Raw genomic sequence first — 17,647 nt, forward strand, 5'->3', positions numbered from 1 at the left:
CCAGACGGCTTCCTCTTTCATTTCTTAGACCCAATCCATATTCACCTACTATGTTTCCTTCTCTCCCTTTTCCTACTGTCGAATTACAGTCACCCATGACTATTAAATTTTTGTCTCCCTTCACTACGTGAATAATTTCTTTTATCTCATCATACATTTCTTCAATTTCTTCATCATCTGCAGAGCTAGTTGGCATATAAACTTGTACTACTGTAGTAGGCATGGGCTTTGTGTCTATCTTGGCCACTATAATACGTTCACTATGCTGTTTGTAGTAGCTTGCCAGCACTCCTATTTTTTTATTCATTATTAAACCTACTCCTGCATTACCCCTATTTGATTTTGTATTTGTAACCCTGTATTCACCTGACCAGAAGTCTTGCTCCTCCTGCCACCGAACGTCACTAATTCCCACTATATCTAACTTTATCCTATCCATTTCCCTTTTTAAATTTTCTATCCTAACTGACCGATTAAGGGATCTGACATTCCAGCTCCGATCCACAGAACGCCAGTTTTCTTTCTCCTGATAACGACGTCCTCTTGAGTAGTCCCCGCCCGGAGATCCGAATGGGGGACTATTTTACCTCCAGAATATTTTACCCAAGAGGACACCATCATCATTTAACCATACAGTAAAGCTGCATGCCCTCGGGAAAAATTACAGCTGTAGTTTCCTCATGCTTTCAGCTGTTCGCAGTACCAGCACAGCAAGGCCGTTTCGGTTAGGGTTACAAGGCCAGATCAGTCAATCATCTAGACTGTTGCCCCTGCAACTACTGAAAAGGTTGCTGCCCCTCTTCAGGAACCACATGTGTGTCTGGTCCCTCAACAGATACCCCTCTGTTGTGGTTGGACCTACGGTACGGCTATCTGTATCGCTGAGGCACGCAAGCCTCCCACCAACAGCAAGGTCCATGGTTCATAGGGGGAGGGGGGGGGGGGGGGGAACATTATGTAGCCCCATCAAATAACGGGAACATTATGTAGCCCCATCAAATAACTTAAGAGTTTTTAGAGATATTCAGGAATTGAGTTATTCAGTACTTCCTTAAATCTATTAATGCAGCACTCAGGATGTTTTCTAGAAATTTCAACGGCCAACTCATTTCTTCATCCTATGACATTCTAGCTCTGATGATTTTGGTTTCAACTGCTTTCACAGACTGCTACTATCATTAAAAAATCATGGAAGGTGGAAAGCTGTTGGCAAGGTTTGCTGCAAAATGTTCTGTATGTTCTCAGTAGTATAGATCCAGATAATGTGTTGACCATACCATTATTTCAATATGTTTCTCCAAGCTGTGATCAACATGACATGTAACCATTATAAACTTGTAAAATGATTTTTACTACTTGCTTTTTCTATTGCAAATTTTCAAATACAGTGATGATGGATTCCTCCCAATATCTATCGGTAGTCACAGTTCTATCAAGGTGTACAGATGTCCTGTATATCCTTAAGGAGGGGTACCACACTGTACAAGCATATGACAATGAGTTGTATAGTGATTTACACATGAGTAGAAATGATCGTTACTTATGGTAACCACAGTGGGTGCTAATGACTGTTTAAATGTAATCCTAGCACTAATGAAAAGCACTTAACACCAGTATATGTTGTTATACAAGATTTGCCACTGCATTATTAGGAAATAATAGCCTAATGTGTACAATGGTAGCACTGCTGTAAATAATATGGCATAGATCCCGGAAATGCATTCACTCGGCTAGTTATTTCCCCAGTGCCTAATTCATTTTGTTTTGGTACAACTTATCTCATTTAATTCACGTCCTTTAGTTTAGGAGACAGACTTGTACTAGGTTGTCAGGAACATACTGCCATATGTTAGGGCATCTAAAATATAAGATCCACTGACGAACCATGCCAACAGTAGGATGCATCTATCATTTTGTGCATGTATCAAGTTAAGGTAATTCTTGAATGCATTATGCCATCTACACTTAGATGAGCGGTTTAAAATTTTTGGGAAACAATTATGTTTATGTGGAGCTTCCACAGAAGTGATCTGATTGGTCAAATTGTTTTGACACTCTCTAAGAATTGCAACAAGAAGACTATAATGCATTATATGACATGGTTTGCATCTGACCTTATTAACTGTAATCACCAGTGGGTATCTGCATAATGACAAAAAAGAGTCCCTTGATAGTTATTATTAAAGGATAAAAAGGAGTGTTTGGCACTTTCAAAACATTCAACTCATTGATATTTTCTTGTATCAGGAAATGTTTATCTAACCAAAATTTAAAAAAAATTCATGAAATAGTAATTTGTTGATGAGTCACACCGTACCCAAATGTGAGCATATGCTTCAAGAACAATGACACTGACTGATATAATGTGGGTAAATGGTGCAGATAAAATGAGAAAACTGTTAAATGGATTATGAGAGTGGACAACAGAAAACTGTTGAAGACAGACATAGCAATGTATGAACTATGTATGTCAAGTTCATGGAAGAGGGTCTTGTCTATGAATGTATGGCTCACAGATAATCATCTGGCTTGGAGTCAGTGATATTCCTTCATTATGCTGCATAAGAAATTTCATAGTTCATTAGCTTATAAGGTATATGTCTCTTCAAAACTATAATCAATTGATAATCAATGAGCTGGATAAACTACTACTGGTTAATCTTGATGTCTGTCATTGGTTCCAGTCCCACTCTTGCTCCACCACAAAGATCTCCTTTATTACATTCACAAATCAGAAACAGACTTTTTTGGTGATCGTATAGGTAAATTACACAGGAAAACATATGTCTCATATAGGAAAACATGTCATTCAATTCTGTACAAGGTAGGACACAAAAAAATTAATATAATTAAATATGCAAAAGCTGGGGGTGGATATGTTGATAATAACGTGAATGAGTGTCCCTTACCAAAAATCTCAGATGTATAAGTTCAGCTATAATTGCTCCTCATGTGATAACAGTGTTGGTGGAAGCATCAGAAAGGTAACTTATATTGCATGGATTTTTTAAATTAATTGCATATGAAGTACACACTTGCATATTTATTTAAACTGTTGACTACACATTACACTGCCTCCATGACCAAGATCACTAATGCATGCTTGTGCAATAGTATACGATCCAGGTGTAAGATGGTTTGAATCTTTGTGATAGAAAAAATTTTCATTGCCAGTATTTATCCTGCCAGGGGAGGAGAGGTGGTAGTGTTAAGTTCCTGGTCACCAGACTTTTCACCAGTGTCCTTGTTTAAATACCAAAATACCAAACCTCTCCACAATGTCTCAGGGAGTCAGGACATGTGGCACTGTTGATGGTAATATACCAGTCAGATGGGAACATTAAGCTTGGCGGCCACCTTGGTGCTATTCATGAGGAGTAGGCTAAGTGCTGGCACTTGGTTACACCCTCCTCTCATCATCATCACACACACACACATATGCAGTACATACATGTAGTACTTCAGATATTGTTATGGAGCATGCTGTATATAAACAAAAAGACAAACAACACAGTAATACGCAGTGAGTAAAAAAATTTAGTTTATATTGACTGTCAGGAAGGTACATGTTTAAAATTCTAGTTATACTACTAACAGCCTATGCCCCATACTGTGATAACTCTCATGAGATACTTGTTGTTAATAATCCACAATTTTTAAATAATAGTAGCATCCATAAAAATAAGACCAGGGAAAATTGGGTCAACTATCTATAACTTACTCACTCTTGCATAGAAGAGAACAAATTACAAAGTAATAAAATATGTAACTACTTCTTTTGTGAATTAAAGGCAGGACATGGAAAAATAAATATACATAGCTTCAAAAATGAATAACAAAAATATTTTTGCTTTGTAACATCTTCTGATCCATTGACAAATTTAAGTGAATGACCACTTAAGAAAATGATATAGATTAAAATTAATGTTAAATTTAATCATGCCAATCTTTGGCAAGGAGTCATACTTTTGTGAGCACAATTTGCTGTATTTGTATATTGTACACAATCAGCTAGCTACATTTCCATGACTTGTCATTTTAGTCTTCTCTACATTTCTCTGTACACGTTTTTAGCTTGTTTCACAATGCAGACCATATTTAAAGTTCCACCATTTGAGAGACAGAGTGTGAATTCATATGTGAATCTGAACGAAAGTTCAACTGAAACTGCATTTTCTGCTTTTCAAAATTTTAGTGCAGTTGCTGAGAATTAGATGTTGGCTACATTGGACCAATTATACATAAGCATTTGAGAAGTTGCTTTTCCTGTGCTCCATACAGAACTTGAATAGGATGAAATACTAACATATCATACAAAGGGAAATATCCTCTGCTGTGCACTTGACTGTGATCTGCAGAAAATGAATGTAGATTTAATAATAGATTTCCTTAGACCAGGGCTGCTGACAGCATGCCACAGGGCACATTTACCCAATGTACAGGCCACGTGCAAGCTGAGCTCTGTGTGTTTTAGCTTTGCTTCTTATGTTTCAGAAGTACTCAGTAAAGCATGATATTTCATGTAGTAGTAAGATGCGGTACTGTTTCTTCTGATGTGTGGGGTGGTATTTTTCGAAGTGCCAGTGCTGTTTATTCCTCACAATTTGCATGTGGCTTAAAGGAAGTGTAAAATAACAGTTGTTATTGCAGAGGCACATACATTCAAAAAGAGGCGGCTAGTGAAGTATTGTCATAACCATTTAAATACGAATGAATATCACAGTACTTTTTCAAATAATGTTGAAAATTCTCAGTGTCATTATGGAGTCACATAACTGTGAGCACTGCAGATATGGTAGAGAATGGCATTACACCACAATGTATGTGGAAACTAAAGATTTAGTTGGTGCTGAAAGTGGAACCAAGCTGGCAGACCAAAAAAGGAGAAGTGCGGCACAACAAGCCAATTTCAGTGTGGTGAAAATCACTGTGCTTGTGCTGTTTGTATTTCTACATATTTGCTTGCAGACATCCAATGTGTTTACAGTTTGTTCTGCTGTTTCTTATTTTCAGCTGCCAATCAGCTGTAGTGGCCCATCATTAAAAGCAAGCTGCAAAATAGAGTGTAAAATTTCCACATCTAATAAACTTTTCAACAATGAAGAATTCATTAAAGAGTGTATTGTTGAAGCAGTGAAATTTGTGATACCATTTCAGGTATAGAAATTAACTGAAATTAGTGTTTTGCATCAAACAGTAACTTGCCACATGGATGCCATAGCAGCAGGTGTCTACAGGCAGCTAACGGACAATGCCAGCAATTTCATTCATTCCATATTGCTTTGGATGAGTCAATTGACATTTTCGAAATGGCACAACGTGCAATATATGTTCATGGAGTCAATAGTTATTTGCACATGACAGAATGACTGTTAGATTTGGTACCAATGAAAGATACAACAAGAGGGATGGCCTGCTGAAAACTGATGGAGAAGCAACGGAAGCTGTTGGCCTGAACTGGAACATGTCAGTCTCAGTTAACACCAATGAGGGACCAGCAATGCAAGGGAGACAAAATGAGCCTGTAGCATTGTTGCACTAAAAGCTACAAGGAACTACATATGATTTGTATGGACTTCATTCCTTTCTACACAAAGAGGCACTCTGTGAAAAATTTGCAAGGCTGGAGCACATCATTAAACTGGCGGGCTGAACAGTAAATTATCTAAAGTCACATGTGTTTATGCATCGGTTTCAACAATCTTTGGTGCAACTGAACAAACAGTATGGAGGCATTATCTACTACTGTGAAGCAGCCTATGATGGTTAACTCAAGGGGCATGTCTGGAGTGATTTATCAATTTAAGACCTTCTTTTGTTCAATTTATGAAGGGAAAAGGGATGCAGAAACCAACATTAGAAAATCTGTAATTGATCGAAGACCTTGCATTTTTAGCTGACTTGACTGCACACTTGAACACTCTCAAAAAGATGTTGCTAGGTGAGAGGCAGTAAATATCTGATTTTATTGGAAATGTGGATGCATTTAAAATGAAAGTCATGTTGTGAAAGTGACAATCTCTGAAAAAGAATTCTATCCATTTCCCTAAGGTCTTTTTTGTTTTATATTTGGTTGTGAACTGTAGCATGGCACTGCCAGAAGAGAAGTGCTAGGCAAGGTATTTCCTTTTCACATGTAGTTACGATGACTTAGTCCATCCCTAAAGACATGTTATAGAGACTATTTGTTTTTGTCTCTTTTTCTACACCTCAGTTGAAATGTTGTAAGAATTTTACAAAGAGCAATGTGTATCACATAATATTAGTGGTGTAATGCAGTTCCAAACTCAAATTTATTTTTTTATATTTAGAATGTGTGCTCTTGTATCAACAGTTGTAACAATATAATAGGTCCTAACGCCCTTCATGATACACAGCTTACATTTCTCAAATTTCTGAATGTAGCATAATATGAAACCAAGTGACATGCAAGCCAATGCATAAATATTCTGCCATCTAAGTGGCACATTTGCAGTTCCTCCACTGTTCCAGCCAGACAGCATAGCAAGATCAAGAGTGCCCATGCCAGGGGGCATAAGGGGGCCGTGCCATTCCCCAACCCCCCTCTCCCAACCTCTCAGACAAGGGAGAATAATGTAGAGTAGTCAGGTATTTTTCCTTTAAGAAAATGATCAAAAAGTCAGTATTATGTAGGGTTTTAACTTGGCTGTAACCGGAGATATTTTATTGGTAGTTAAAAGTCACCACATATCTTCCAAAATACTAAAAACATGCCATGCCTCTAGGTCTAGCCCTCCTACAAACTATTGTATGGGTGCCCTTGGGTAGGATGGTGGGGAAGGTGTGCAGTTAGGCAAGAGAGAACAGCCCACCTACCACAGTGCCAACTGCATGCCAAGTTTTTGGATACCTTTGCTTTAGTCCATCTGCCATCCATCTATTTGGCTCAATGTTTTCTCTTCCACTTCAGTCTGATCCTTAATCCATTTGTTTCTCATATATTTTCTCTTAGTAATTCCTGTTGTGCATGTGAGCATTACTTACTGATCAATCCACAGTAGTGAAAATTGTTCTTTCTTGCATTAAAGATGAATGTCTCATTGGTGTAAGCCATCACTGATAATCTGTACACTTTATAAAGATGTATGTATGCATGTATATGTGTGTTCCACATCTCCTTGTAACCACTGGACCAATTTCAATCAAACTTGGTGTACATATCATTTACTGGCAAGAAATCATCTCTGACAGATAAGAACCGCTTACCTATCAAACGGGTGTGGGTGAAAAAGCAAAGTAGTCCATAATACATGAATATTCATATTTTAGTCATCCAATACTTGAGAATGAGAGCACTTAGAGACTTGCACCAAACTTCACACACAATTTCAAACCTACACAAAACTTTTTCCACTGACAAACTTCATAAAATGAAGAAACAGAAAAAATGTACACTTGCCACATTTTCACTATTCATACCGTAAAACTGCTGCATGAAGCTTGACGTTTCGGTTTATTACTTCTTCATTATTTGTTGTGTTTGCAACACATTTTGCAGACATTAGCCACATATACCACTGGACATACCCACAAAATTATATCATTTAAGTACAAATAGCTCATCAGACAAGACATCATAAACATTGAGCTTCATTAAAATGAAACTGCAGGACGAAATTTTCTAGAGATACAGATGAAATATGTGTATAAATACGTGTGACATCTGTTAAATATACACAAAATACACTGACAGAAAGAAATCACAACACCAAGAAGAAGTTGTGGGACATAAATGAAAGTTGGTGGGTATGTTTCTACATTTTAAAGATGACTTATATCCAAATTTCACACCAGTCACACAAGACTGGCACTAGTAGCGCTACTATGAGGATGCAAATCAGGTTTGCTTTCAAAACACGCTTTAATGGTCATGAACATTAGTTACCTATGATATTGGATAAGGTGAGCTGATGTTAGCCAAGAATGCCTTTTAGGCTACAAAAGCACCATTACCTCGCTGAGTTTGAACAAGTTAGCGTTATAGGGCTACGAGAAGCTGGATGTTCCTTCTGTGACATTGCAGGAAGACTTGTAGGAATGTAGGCACTGTACATGATTGCCAGTAGTGGTGGTCATGAGAATGTATGGTCACAAGAAGACTGGGATCCAGATAACCACGTGGCATTACCAAGAGGAAAGACATTCATGTTTGATGTACGGCTCTGGTGTATTGTACTGCATCAGCAGCAGCAATTTGAGCACCAGCTGGCACCACAGTGGCACTATGAATTGTTTCCAATTAATTACTTCATGGACTACTCCAAGCTAGATGCTCTGCAGCATGCATTCCACTGACCCCAAACCACTGCCATTTGCTACTTCAGTGGCGCAAAGTGAGAGCTTTGTCTGGCTGTTAACAGGAAACACTGGACCTACACCTAGAGTTACGGTCAGGGGTGCAATTTCTGATACCAGCATTAGCACTTTCATGCCCCCTGACTGCAAATTTGTATGTCAGTCTGTTGATTAAAAGTGCCCTTAATCCTTATCGTTGTGATGTAGGTGTCCCACAATAAGTTAACAGAAAACCACTTGGAATTTGCTGTATGTTATTGCTCTGTATCATGTGTCAAATTTCTGTGTACAAAAACTGTTTCACATCACTTCATCAGCATAGGATCAGTGTGACTGTCACGTGAGACACTCGAATTTGCACCAAATGCAAAGAACTTGTTATCTGGAATAATGTATTAAATTCTCAAATTTTTGTAATATATGAGACATATTGGGCCATTGCTAAAATATCAGTGGGACACATAGGTCAAACCCATCAGCATGTTGGGAAACAAACTGGCGGGAAAACTCTTTTTTTCATATTGTTACTTTTCATGAGAACATTCATTAAAATAACTATAAGTAATGTCTTTCACTCCAAACAAAAATGAGGATGAAAGGATTGAAATGCAAATTCATAAACTGGTTTCATAACTTCAGAACCAATACTTATTTGACATGTTCACTTTTTGATTTGATGATCATCTATTATTTTGGTTTTATGGAAAATGTTATACACAAACATTTCATTTATCTTTGTCCCCAGACATAATCTGGCAAGTTTCTTTTCTTTTAATTTTCTTCCAACTTAAATCATTTGTGCGAATATATTCAAGAAGATGGAGAACTATGTGTCTTCAGTCATGGAAATGGGTGCTAACATTGAATATGCACAGCCTGGGGGAAAAAAATGAAGCACCAGATAGAGAGCAAGACACAAAATTAAACTTTATGTGCTGAGATGGTGTTTGACGTTATTTCAGTGATTGCAGAACTGAGCCAAATTTACAAATAACTTGGCAATATTACATTGCACCACCTCTGGCCTGGATGCATGCACTAATATTCCATTGGGAATGTTGTCACGAAGCCACTGTACCATTCACTCCTGTAGCAAGCTGACCCATAACTGTTTTAACTTGTTCTAAGTATTACTGATATTGTAACTATGATGGAGCTCACATCTGAACTGGCCCGATTCATGTTCTACCAGGGACAGATCAGATGATCCCACTTGCCATTGGGAGTACTGAAATATCACACAGACAGTTTACAGAGACATGTGCAACTTGCGGACAAGCATTGTAATGTTAAAAGATGGTTCTGTGATACTGTCTCATAAGTGGTAACAGGATGTACTACTTGGTGCACCGTGTGCAATCAGAGTTCCCTCAATCACTACCAGCCATGACCTGAAGTCATAGTGAATGGCCCTCCCAAACAGAATTCCAAGAGTAACACCGCCGAGCCTGTCCATAAACAGTGGAAGAATGGGACCTCTTCCCAACTCGTTGGTATACTCACCAATGATGATCACCCATGGTAATGCGAACCAGTCATTCATTGCTGTTGCACGGAGTCCACTACCTGTTCTCAGGTGTCAGGGGGAAGCAGTTATGATCTGCTTGGTGGAGAATATTGGGATCATTCCCCATGGTGATCAGGTATGGTAGACTGGAATCTTGATAACCAGTATTCTGTTCTTACATTTTCATACAGTCCAAATTGGGCCACTGTCATATATGAATGTCTCACAAATTTGGATTCTGCATGATTCAATCATCTGGCTCCTTCAGATATTGGTGATGCTGCCTCATACAAGTGTGTGGTATTTGCATGTCCTTCACAGTGATAATTCAGCATCTGATGCTGTTCATGCCACTTATATACCCTACAAAGCCAAGCGACAACACTAAACATGAACAACACTACTGCACTCTGGACACTCTTCTACCTGTCACATGGCATTCCTACCTTAATCACTTACAAAACCACCAATTGTGTGTACATGTATGAAGTTACAATGACATCCAACCATATCTTCACTCTTTTATATAATGACAAGATTATGAAAAGGATAGATTGCTACTCACCATATAGAGGAGACTTATGGACTACCCAAAAGATTTCTTCAGAATTAGACAATGGACACACACACACACACATTTTCACTATAGAGGATGTCCCGTTTATCTTAACCACCCTAAACAACTGTTTCTGCAGATGCAAATTACAAAATGTTTCAAGCAAATGTTCTTTAGCCATCAAGGGGACATCAATCAGCATGATTGCCTTCATTGTAGCTTTGTTTTTTACAAACATATGAACAGTAGTATGACTTTTTTAAATGGCACCCTTTATTTTTTATTCGGTAATTCATTTTCTCTCCTAAGGACTTGTTCAAAAATGTATCACATTGTATCATTCATTGAAACACAATGTTATTAATTACATAACACAACACTGACTTTGAGCCTGGGATCACACACTCATCCACGTGCTGGTGTTGCCAGAAAACAACTGAAAACCAAGTAAAAACATAACACAAAATTGACTTAGACTCTCCTGTACCATCGTCCAGGAGTAGAACATTCAAAGGTGCTCAAATTGGTGACTCTGGACACTGAAACACTGGTGCACTCATTGAATGAAAGAATTATTAACTGCTTCCAGTGTTGCCTGCTGAAGAGAATTACAAGCAAGCACGATATGTTCCTGCATGTCCTCTCCACTTGTTGGAATATCACGATAGACAACATTCTTATTGCAACCCCAAAGAAAAAAACCCAGATGATTTAAATCAGGAGACCTAGCAGACCTAGCAGGCCAAGTAACTGTTCCTCCTTGACCAGTCCATCTGGCAGGATACCCTCGGTTGAGAATACAGCGAGCACACAAGGCATTATCTGCTGGACATCCATCCTATTGATACCCCAGTAGTCAGTCACCTTCCACATGGAGCACGTCCATATCTCACCATTGACTTGTAGTATCAGCCGTACGCAGTTGACGTCAACAAGCGTATGGGCCTGAAGATGACGTTGTTACAACGTTGAAACTAGATGCCACAATAAAATCAACACCATAAATACAGCTGGAGGAATTTCTTCATTTATAATATGAGTGCCAACTTTGTCACAAAGAGTCATTAATGAAGAGAACAATATGATTTTCAACAGATACTACAAAAAATATCTTGGAAAAGGTGTGCCAAGGTATTCATTCATAAGCAGGATTCAGTTCATAAATGTTGTTTCGAAGTAACATTTCAAATGAAGAAAATAAAAGTTAAGCCAGGGCAAGACCTTGCCCTGATCACACTGTTTGCCATAATGGGCTGGCAGTTTCACCACCATACCAATTTCAGTACATCGGCATGATTGATCAGTCAAAAAGCCAATGGTATTTCTGAGACCAGGGATGCTGCGGTGGCATTGTGGCAAGTTGAGTCTGTGACACTGCTCAACATCAAGCCAACCCCTGCACATACACGGCGTGATTCACAAAGATAGGCAAACGTTTTAATATGTTATCCTACAAGTAAAACTAAAGAAAAAAGTTCATATAAACATAGGTTCAAAAATGATTAGTTATGGAGTTATGGCTAATAAAATATTTTGCCTGAAATTTAGCAAGCTTCCTACCAAAGAATGCTGAAAGGTTATGGAAAAATATAAAGTTACTGGGGTTGGCTGAGGTGAGGAGCACAGTGATATATTTAGTAGGATTGTGGGACGTTATGGTCCCAGTGATATCACTGTATTTGGTGATCTGAACAGCGAGGCACATTCTTGCAACATCTCTAATATGAGGTTAATAGATACTCTTAACTAGATCCACATCTACCAGAATAGGTTACATTATAATTAGTAAACATATTGAAGACAATGTTAGGTGCAGGAATGTGGATTCACTACTCTGACCACAAATGTCAGATAGCAGAAAATGTAATCACAAGCATACCAAAAATGACAAAAGTTGTGGGAAAAACTGAATTCTAAAAGGCTGTAGCATCTATGCCATAAAAAACAAATTAGCTACAGTGGATGGAGCTCTCATTTACCAAACTGAAGGGTTAGAATACAAATGGGCCCAATTCTATAATATTATGCTGAGACATTTTAACTTTTGCTGCCCTGTTAAGGAGATACAGAGAGTACTAACCCATTACCAAGGTGCAAAAAACACCCCACTAACACTTCCAACAAATATAGTCAAACTTAGGCTAAATATCCAGGCTCTAGATGTGTTACACCAAGTTATCACAGCTGCAGATTTTCAGAGTAAGTACAATGAAGCCAGGAAAATCTTTCAGAAAGAATTTTCAAATCTAAGAAGCGAGATATACAACAGTGAACCAGCTCAGTCAGCAACTATGCCCAAGACTTAATGAAATATTGTAAATAAATTTCATAAAGCCATTCAAAAGCCAAGAACCAAATTGTAAACATCAGATATTGAGAAATATAATTAAAGATTCAAATGAAGTCTGCATGGTTTTTCATAAATATTTTATATCTGCAGCTGTCAATTCATTTAATCTCACAAATGTGAATGGTAAGGAAAGGTCTGTCCATCGAAGAGCCACCTTTTGAATTCAAAGAAATTAGTGAACATGAAATAGGAAGGATAAAATGGTGCACAGTTAAACCAGTGCATAGAAAAGGATCTAAGGAAGAACTTTCAAATTTCAGGCCCATATCATTAATAACCACATTCAGTAAAGTATTTGAAGTTGTGTTGCTGACACAACTCACTGATCATTTCTCCAAGAATAAGGTGCTAACAGAGACACACCATGGCTTCCAAAAGGATAACAGCACTATCACGGCAATTACAGAGTTTCTTCTTAAAGTGTATGGTGACCTTGAGTAAGGTATACGAACTGCAGGCATATTTCTAGACCTCAGTGAAGCCTTTGACTTGGTAAACCATGAATTACTCTTGAGTAAACTTTCGGCCTACAGTATCAGTGACACGTCCATGTTAATGTTGACTACATTCCTAGTTCATCATAAGCAGTGTACAAAGCTGACTTACAAAATCAATGATCAGATCATAAATTTCTAGTCCATTTATGAATCTGTCACACAAGGTGTACCCCAGGACTTATTTTTGGCCCTTCCCTCTTACTTTTATACGAAAATGATATAGAGCAACCTCTCAACTCCCAGTTGGTAACCTATGGGACGATACCTCACTGTTATTTCTTAGCAAACAAAATGATGAGTTAACATTGGTAGCAACTGAGGGACTAGATCAAATAACTACTTACTTCCAAGATCAAGGTTTCAAGTTTAATATCAGCAGATCATAGTTATTGCCATTTAAGATTGCAAATTTAGACCAAACCTCTGTCAGTAATATAGAACAAATTGAATCAGTAAATCAGAAGACTAAATTTCTCGGTATTTACCTAGTATGAAATCTATGATGAGTGAACCGTATCAATTTTATCTGTAATAAAATCAATAGTTCACTGCATCTAATAGGCCAGCTATCAAAAGTAGTTTCAGAACAGACCTTAGAAGCAATATATTATGGGACAATATTTGCACAGATTAATTATGGGATAGGGATGTGGAGCTGTGGTGCTAACATACATTTGAACAGAATATTAACCCTACAGAAAAGAGCAGTCAGGATTATCTATGGAATAAGATAAAGAGACTCCTGCAAGTAATTGTTCGCACTTCATAAAGACCTCACTGTCTATTTGCTGTAACATTACAAATTAATCGCCTTTTTGTGACATAAAAACAAATCAAGAGCTCTGATATGCATGTCTGGAATACATGAGATAAAAACTACTACTGCAGACAAAAGACTAAGCTAAAAACAACAGACCATAGTCCATTCATTAACGGCCAGCTATAGTATAACAAACTGCCGAGCTTTATAAGGTACCACAAAGGGAACTTTTTGAAACTGAAACTGAAATCATTCTCGATTGATAAGTACTTATATTCTATGTGTGAACATTAATATCAAACTACTCTGAAATTTATTTATATTTTGTTGGGTAAATTCTGAACATTTGTAACAACTGTGATTTAATATTGAACATTGTAGTCTTTCGTAAGTACACTGACATTTGTACCATGTATATGTTATCACTTACGAATATATGAAAAGTCATCAGTTTGTGGTTCCATGAAAAAGAATACAATATAAATAAATATCATCGCCCAACAATGTACCCACAGTCTGCCGCCATTGTTTCCATGAGCAATTGCAGTACTTCACAGGAAGGTGGCTATGTTCCCAAATATGAGTTGTTCCTGTCTCAAATTTGCCATCGTCATTTTACCGAAGACTCCGCAGTTTAACTAAATTTTGAGTAAAGTGGCCTGAAAAAGTTTCACTTCGGCAACGTGTCCTATTCAATGGAAGCATTTCTATTAGTGCAATGTGTATAAGGTGGCGATTAGAAATTACGAACTCACATCTGTACACTTGAAAAAATATAATTTATCGCGCAAATGATCCATGAAACATAAGACTCACAAACTGTCAAAATAATTCAATTGTATAGTCGTTTTGGATAGGGTACACGATACATCTGATCTCATTTTATCGCTATGTCTCACATCAGAATATTATGAGCATGCTACAGCTACGTTTCTGTTTGAAAGAGAACCTATGGCTCACATTAAAGGATGAAAAATATATTTTTCTTTATGATGAAAGTGGATATCTCTTAGCAATGTACTAGTGATCTAACAAAGCATATATGTGTGAGCATAAAACAATGTGCCGCTACTTTCACACAATCTGTAGCTACAAAAATTACTTTTATCGGCGTGTTAAATTGCACGTCGGTGATGCAGAAATCTTACTATGTAAATTTGAATCAGAATAATTTTTTTCGATGTCTTATTTTTAGGTTACAGACCCAGCATTACCGCACTCTATGTCACAAACCGCTTTTATATGCACTTCTTATTCACAAAACCTACTCTGAAATACTAATGGAATATCTGCTTGCGAAAGCGTGCAATAGTTAGGGAAACAATACATGAAATACCTGTAAGCAAATAATACGGAAAAACTTTCAGACACTGTCATATAAAGAAGAGACGTACAAATTAAAGTGAACACAACTTTTAACATTTAAACAACATGTACTTACCATGAAACTGAACATTTTCGCTTCCACTTACAGAACACGCAGTACTGTGATGCGCTGTAACTCAAAATCACTGGAACGCGCGCCAACGATGCGAGTTTATCACCTTTGACATCAGAGATAAATGCGTTATGATCTTAAAATTTTCTCAATTAAACCGTTGCTCGGTCACAGACGAAGGTAGTGAAAAGCTTTTTGCCACTCCACAAAAACAATATTCACACAGTAAGACGTAAAAAAGTGGTATATACGAAAAATAATACGAAAATCAATTTATAGCATGTTGCAACTTAGGCAGTCGACGTGATATCACCAATCGATCTCTTAGTACATCGACATGAAACAAGTTGGTTTCTAAACTCAAATTCCGCGATTATCTTCGTAGATAATGAAAGCAGCGTGTACTACATTAGGTCTACTAAGAACTTAATATTATTTTGTTTTAAGCCCACAGAAAAAAATATTGAAGCTACCAAGTTTGTCAGCCAAGAAGTTCCTATATATACAAGATCACAAATGCTAGTGCGATTTTTATTTTACAGTACCAAATTTCTTGGATAATGAAATTTGATCTAATATTGTACTAAGATCTTTGACATGGAGCAAAAGGTGGTATTACACTGTCATCCAGTATTACGTCAAAGTTCAGAATGGAGAACAACAACTTGTCACTATACTCTCCACTTGCATGTACTACAATTGCATTCTGTTTGCATTTGGAAGATCAACGGAAAAAAGGAAATGGACAGGTGTAAAGCTGGGGGTTTCAGGGCGAGATCATAAAACCACACAACAAAATTTGTTACGGGAGCTGCAAGCGAAGGACGTAAAGTTGCACGAATATTACTTGCAAATGGCCGAGAGTCAATTTCAATATGCGCTGAGGAAAGTGGCTCCTCTTACGAAGCAGAACACTCACCTCAAAAATGCTAGGCCTATATCTGCAAAAGACAGACTTATCATGTCACTGCAATTTCTTGTGACAGGAGTAAGCTACTCTAGTTTACAGTATAGTACTCGAATACTGCAGTACACATTGACGAAAGTAATAACACAAATGTGAGAAGCTATTTATAAAGCACTGAGGGAGGACTATCAGAATGCAAATAAGTATTCGGTGCATACCATAGCCATGAAAAAATAGTTTTGTTTCTATAAAAGTTGTTGATCTCTTCTATATCCTCCGGGGTACATCCTGCCCTACTTCACTGCTAATGGCCTCTACAATGTTTTTACAGCTCTCGTTTCTTCTTATTCAATTTTTGTTCTCTAGATGTCTTAAGTTATACAATTCATCATCTGCCTCATCCATTTCTATCAGTTTCGTTGTAGATGTGATGCACCATGTAATTTCAAACCCATGTTGTTAGATGTTAGATTTCAGACAGACAGACAAGTATAATACATTGCTCGACATGAGTAGGCAAAGTGACCACTAACTTTTAAACTAAAAAAATTAGGGATCAAAACTGTTTCAAGAAAAAACTGAGTTTTATTGTGAAACTTGATTAGAATCATATGTTTCACCAAATAAAAGTCAAACTTTGTTCCTCAAGCCCTGTACAGAAATAATGAGCGCAAAGGCAGCACAACTAGTACTTAATCCATTGCTCTTCTGGCTTTGGATATGAATATTTTTCTTCACCATACTTGCACTCTGTCTCCTCATCGTTGTCGTCAAAAAGACTTTTTCTAGGGCTGCGTTATCTCTCTTTGCAGTTTTCTATTTTACTGTCTTTCTTTTCTTCTGATGTTTTGCGTTTTTTCTTCTGTTTACTAGATTTATTTGCCACTTCTAGGTCACTCCCGCAAGGACTTGTAGCCTAAGCTTCACCAAGTAGCACTTCTTTCGGCCACTGCTTTTACGTCCCCCCCCCCCCCCCCCCTTACAAAGTGGTCTGAAGCTGCCCGAATTGACACCTTTACACAAAAGCTGTATACCCTCTACGAGCATGACTGAACCTTCAGTAATTGAAGTAGGCTTATGGTGTCAAGATATGCACTTTCAACACAGTTACACAAAAAATTAATTTATTTTCGAATTATACATTTCACAAATAGGAGTCAAACTGTGCTTCTCAGAGTTTTTGAGCACAAAGGGATCACAGTTGGTATTTGAACGACTGCTCTTCTGGGATATGAAAATTTTTCTTCACGGTACATGCATTCTGTGCCTTCATCGTTATCGTCAAAAAGAGTTATTCTAGGGTTGAGTTTCCTGCT

The 17,647-nt window shown here is 37.6% G+C and overlaps 1 protein-coding gene across 1 annotated transcript in view; it reads right to left on the reverse strand.

Moving 5' to 3' along the window:
* Positions 1-15,488, reverse strand: part of LOC126298718 (uncharacterized) — a 199,802-nt gene extending 184,314 nt beyond the window's left edge. The window contains exon 1 of the mRNA XM_049990144.1: positions 15,428-15,488. Coding sequence (XP_049846101.1) covers positions 15,428-15,442 — 15 coding nt within the window. The 5' untranslated portion in view covers positions 15,443-15,488. The remainder of the gene's footprint in view (positions 1-15,427) is intronic.
* Between the last annotated feature and the right edge of the window lie 2,159 nt (positions 15,489-17,647).

Source organism: Schistocerca gregaria, chromosome X, assembly GCF_023897955.1.
Source record: "Schistocerca gregaria isolate iqSchGreg1 chromosome X, iqSchGreg1.2, whole genome shotgun sequence".
Classification (NCBI taxonomy): Eukaryota; Metazoa; Arthropoda; class Insecta; order Orthoptera; family Acrididae; genus Schistocerca; species Schistocerca gregaria.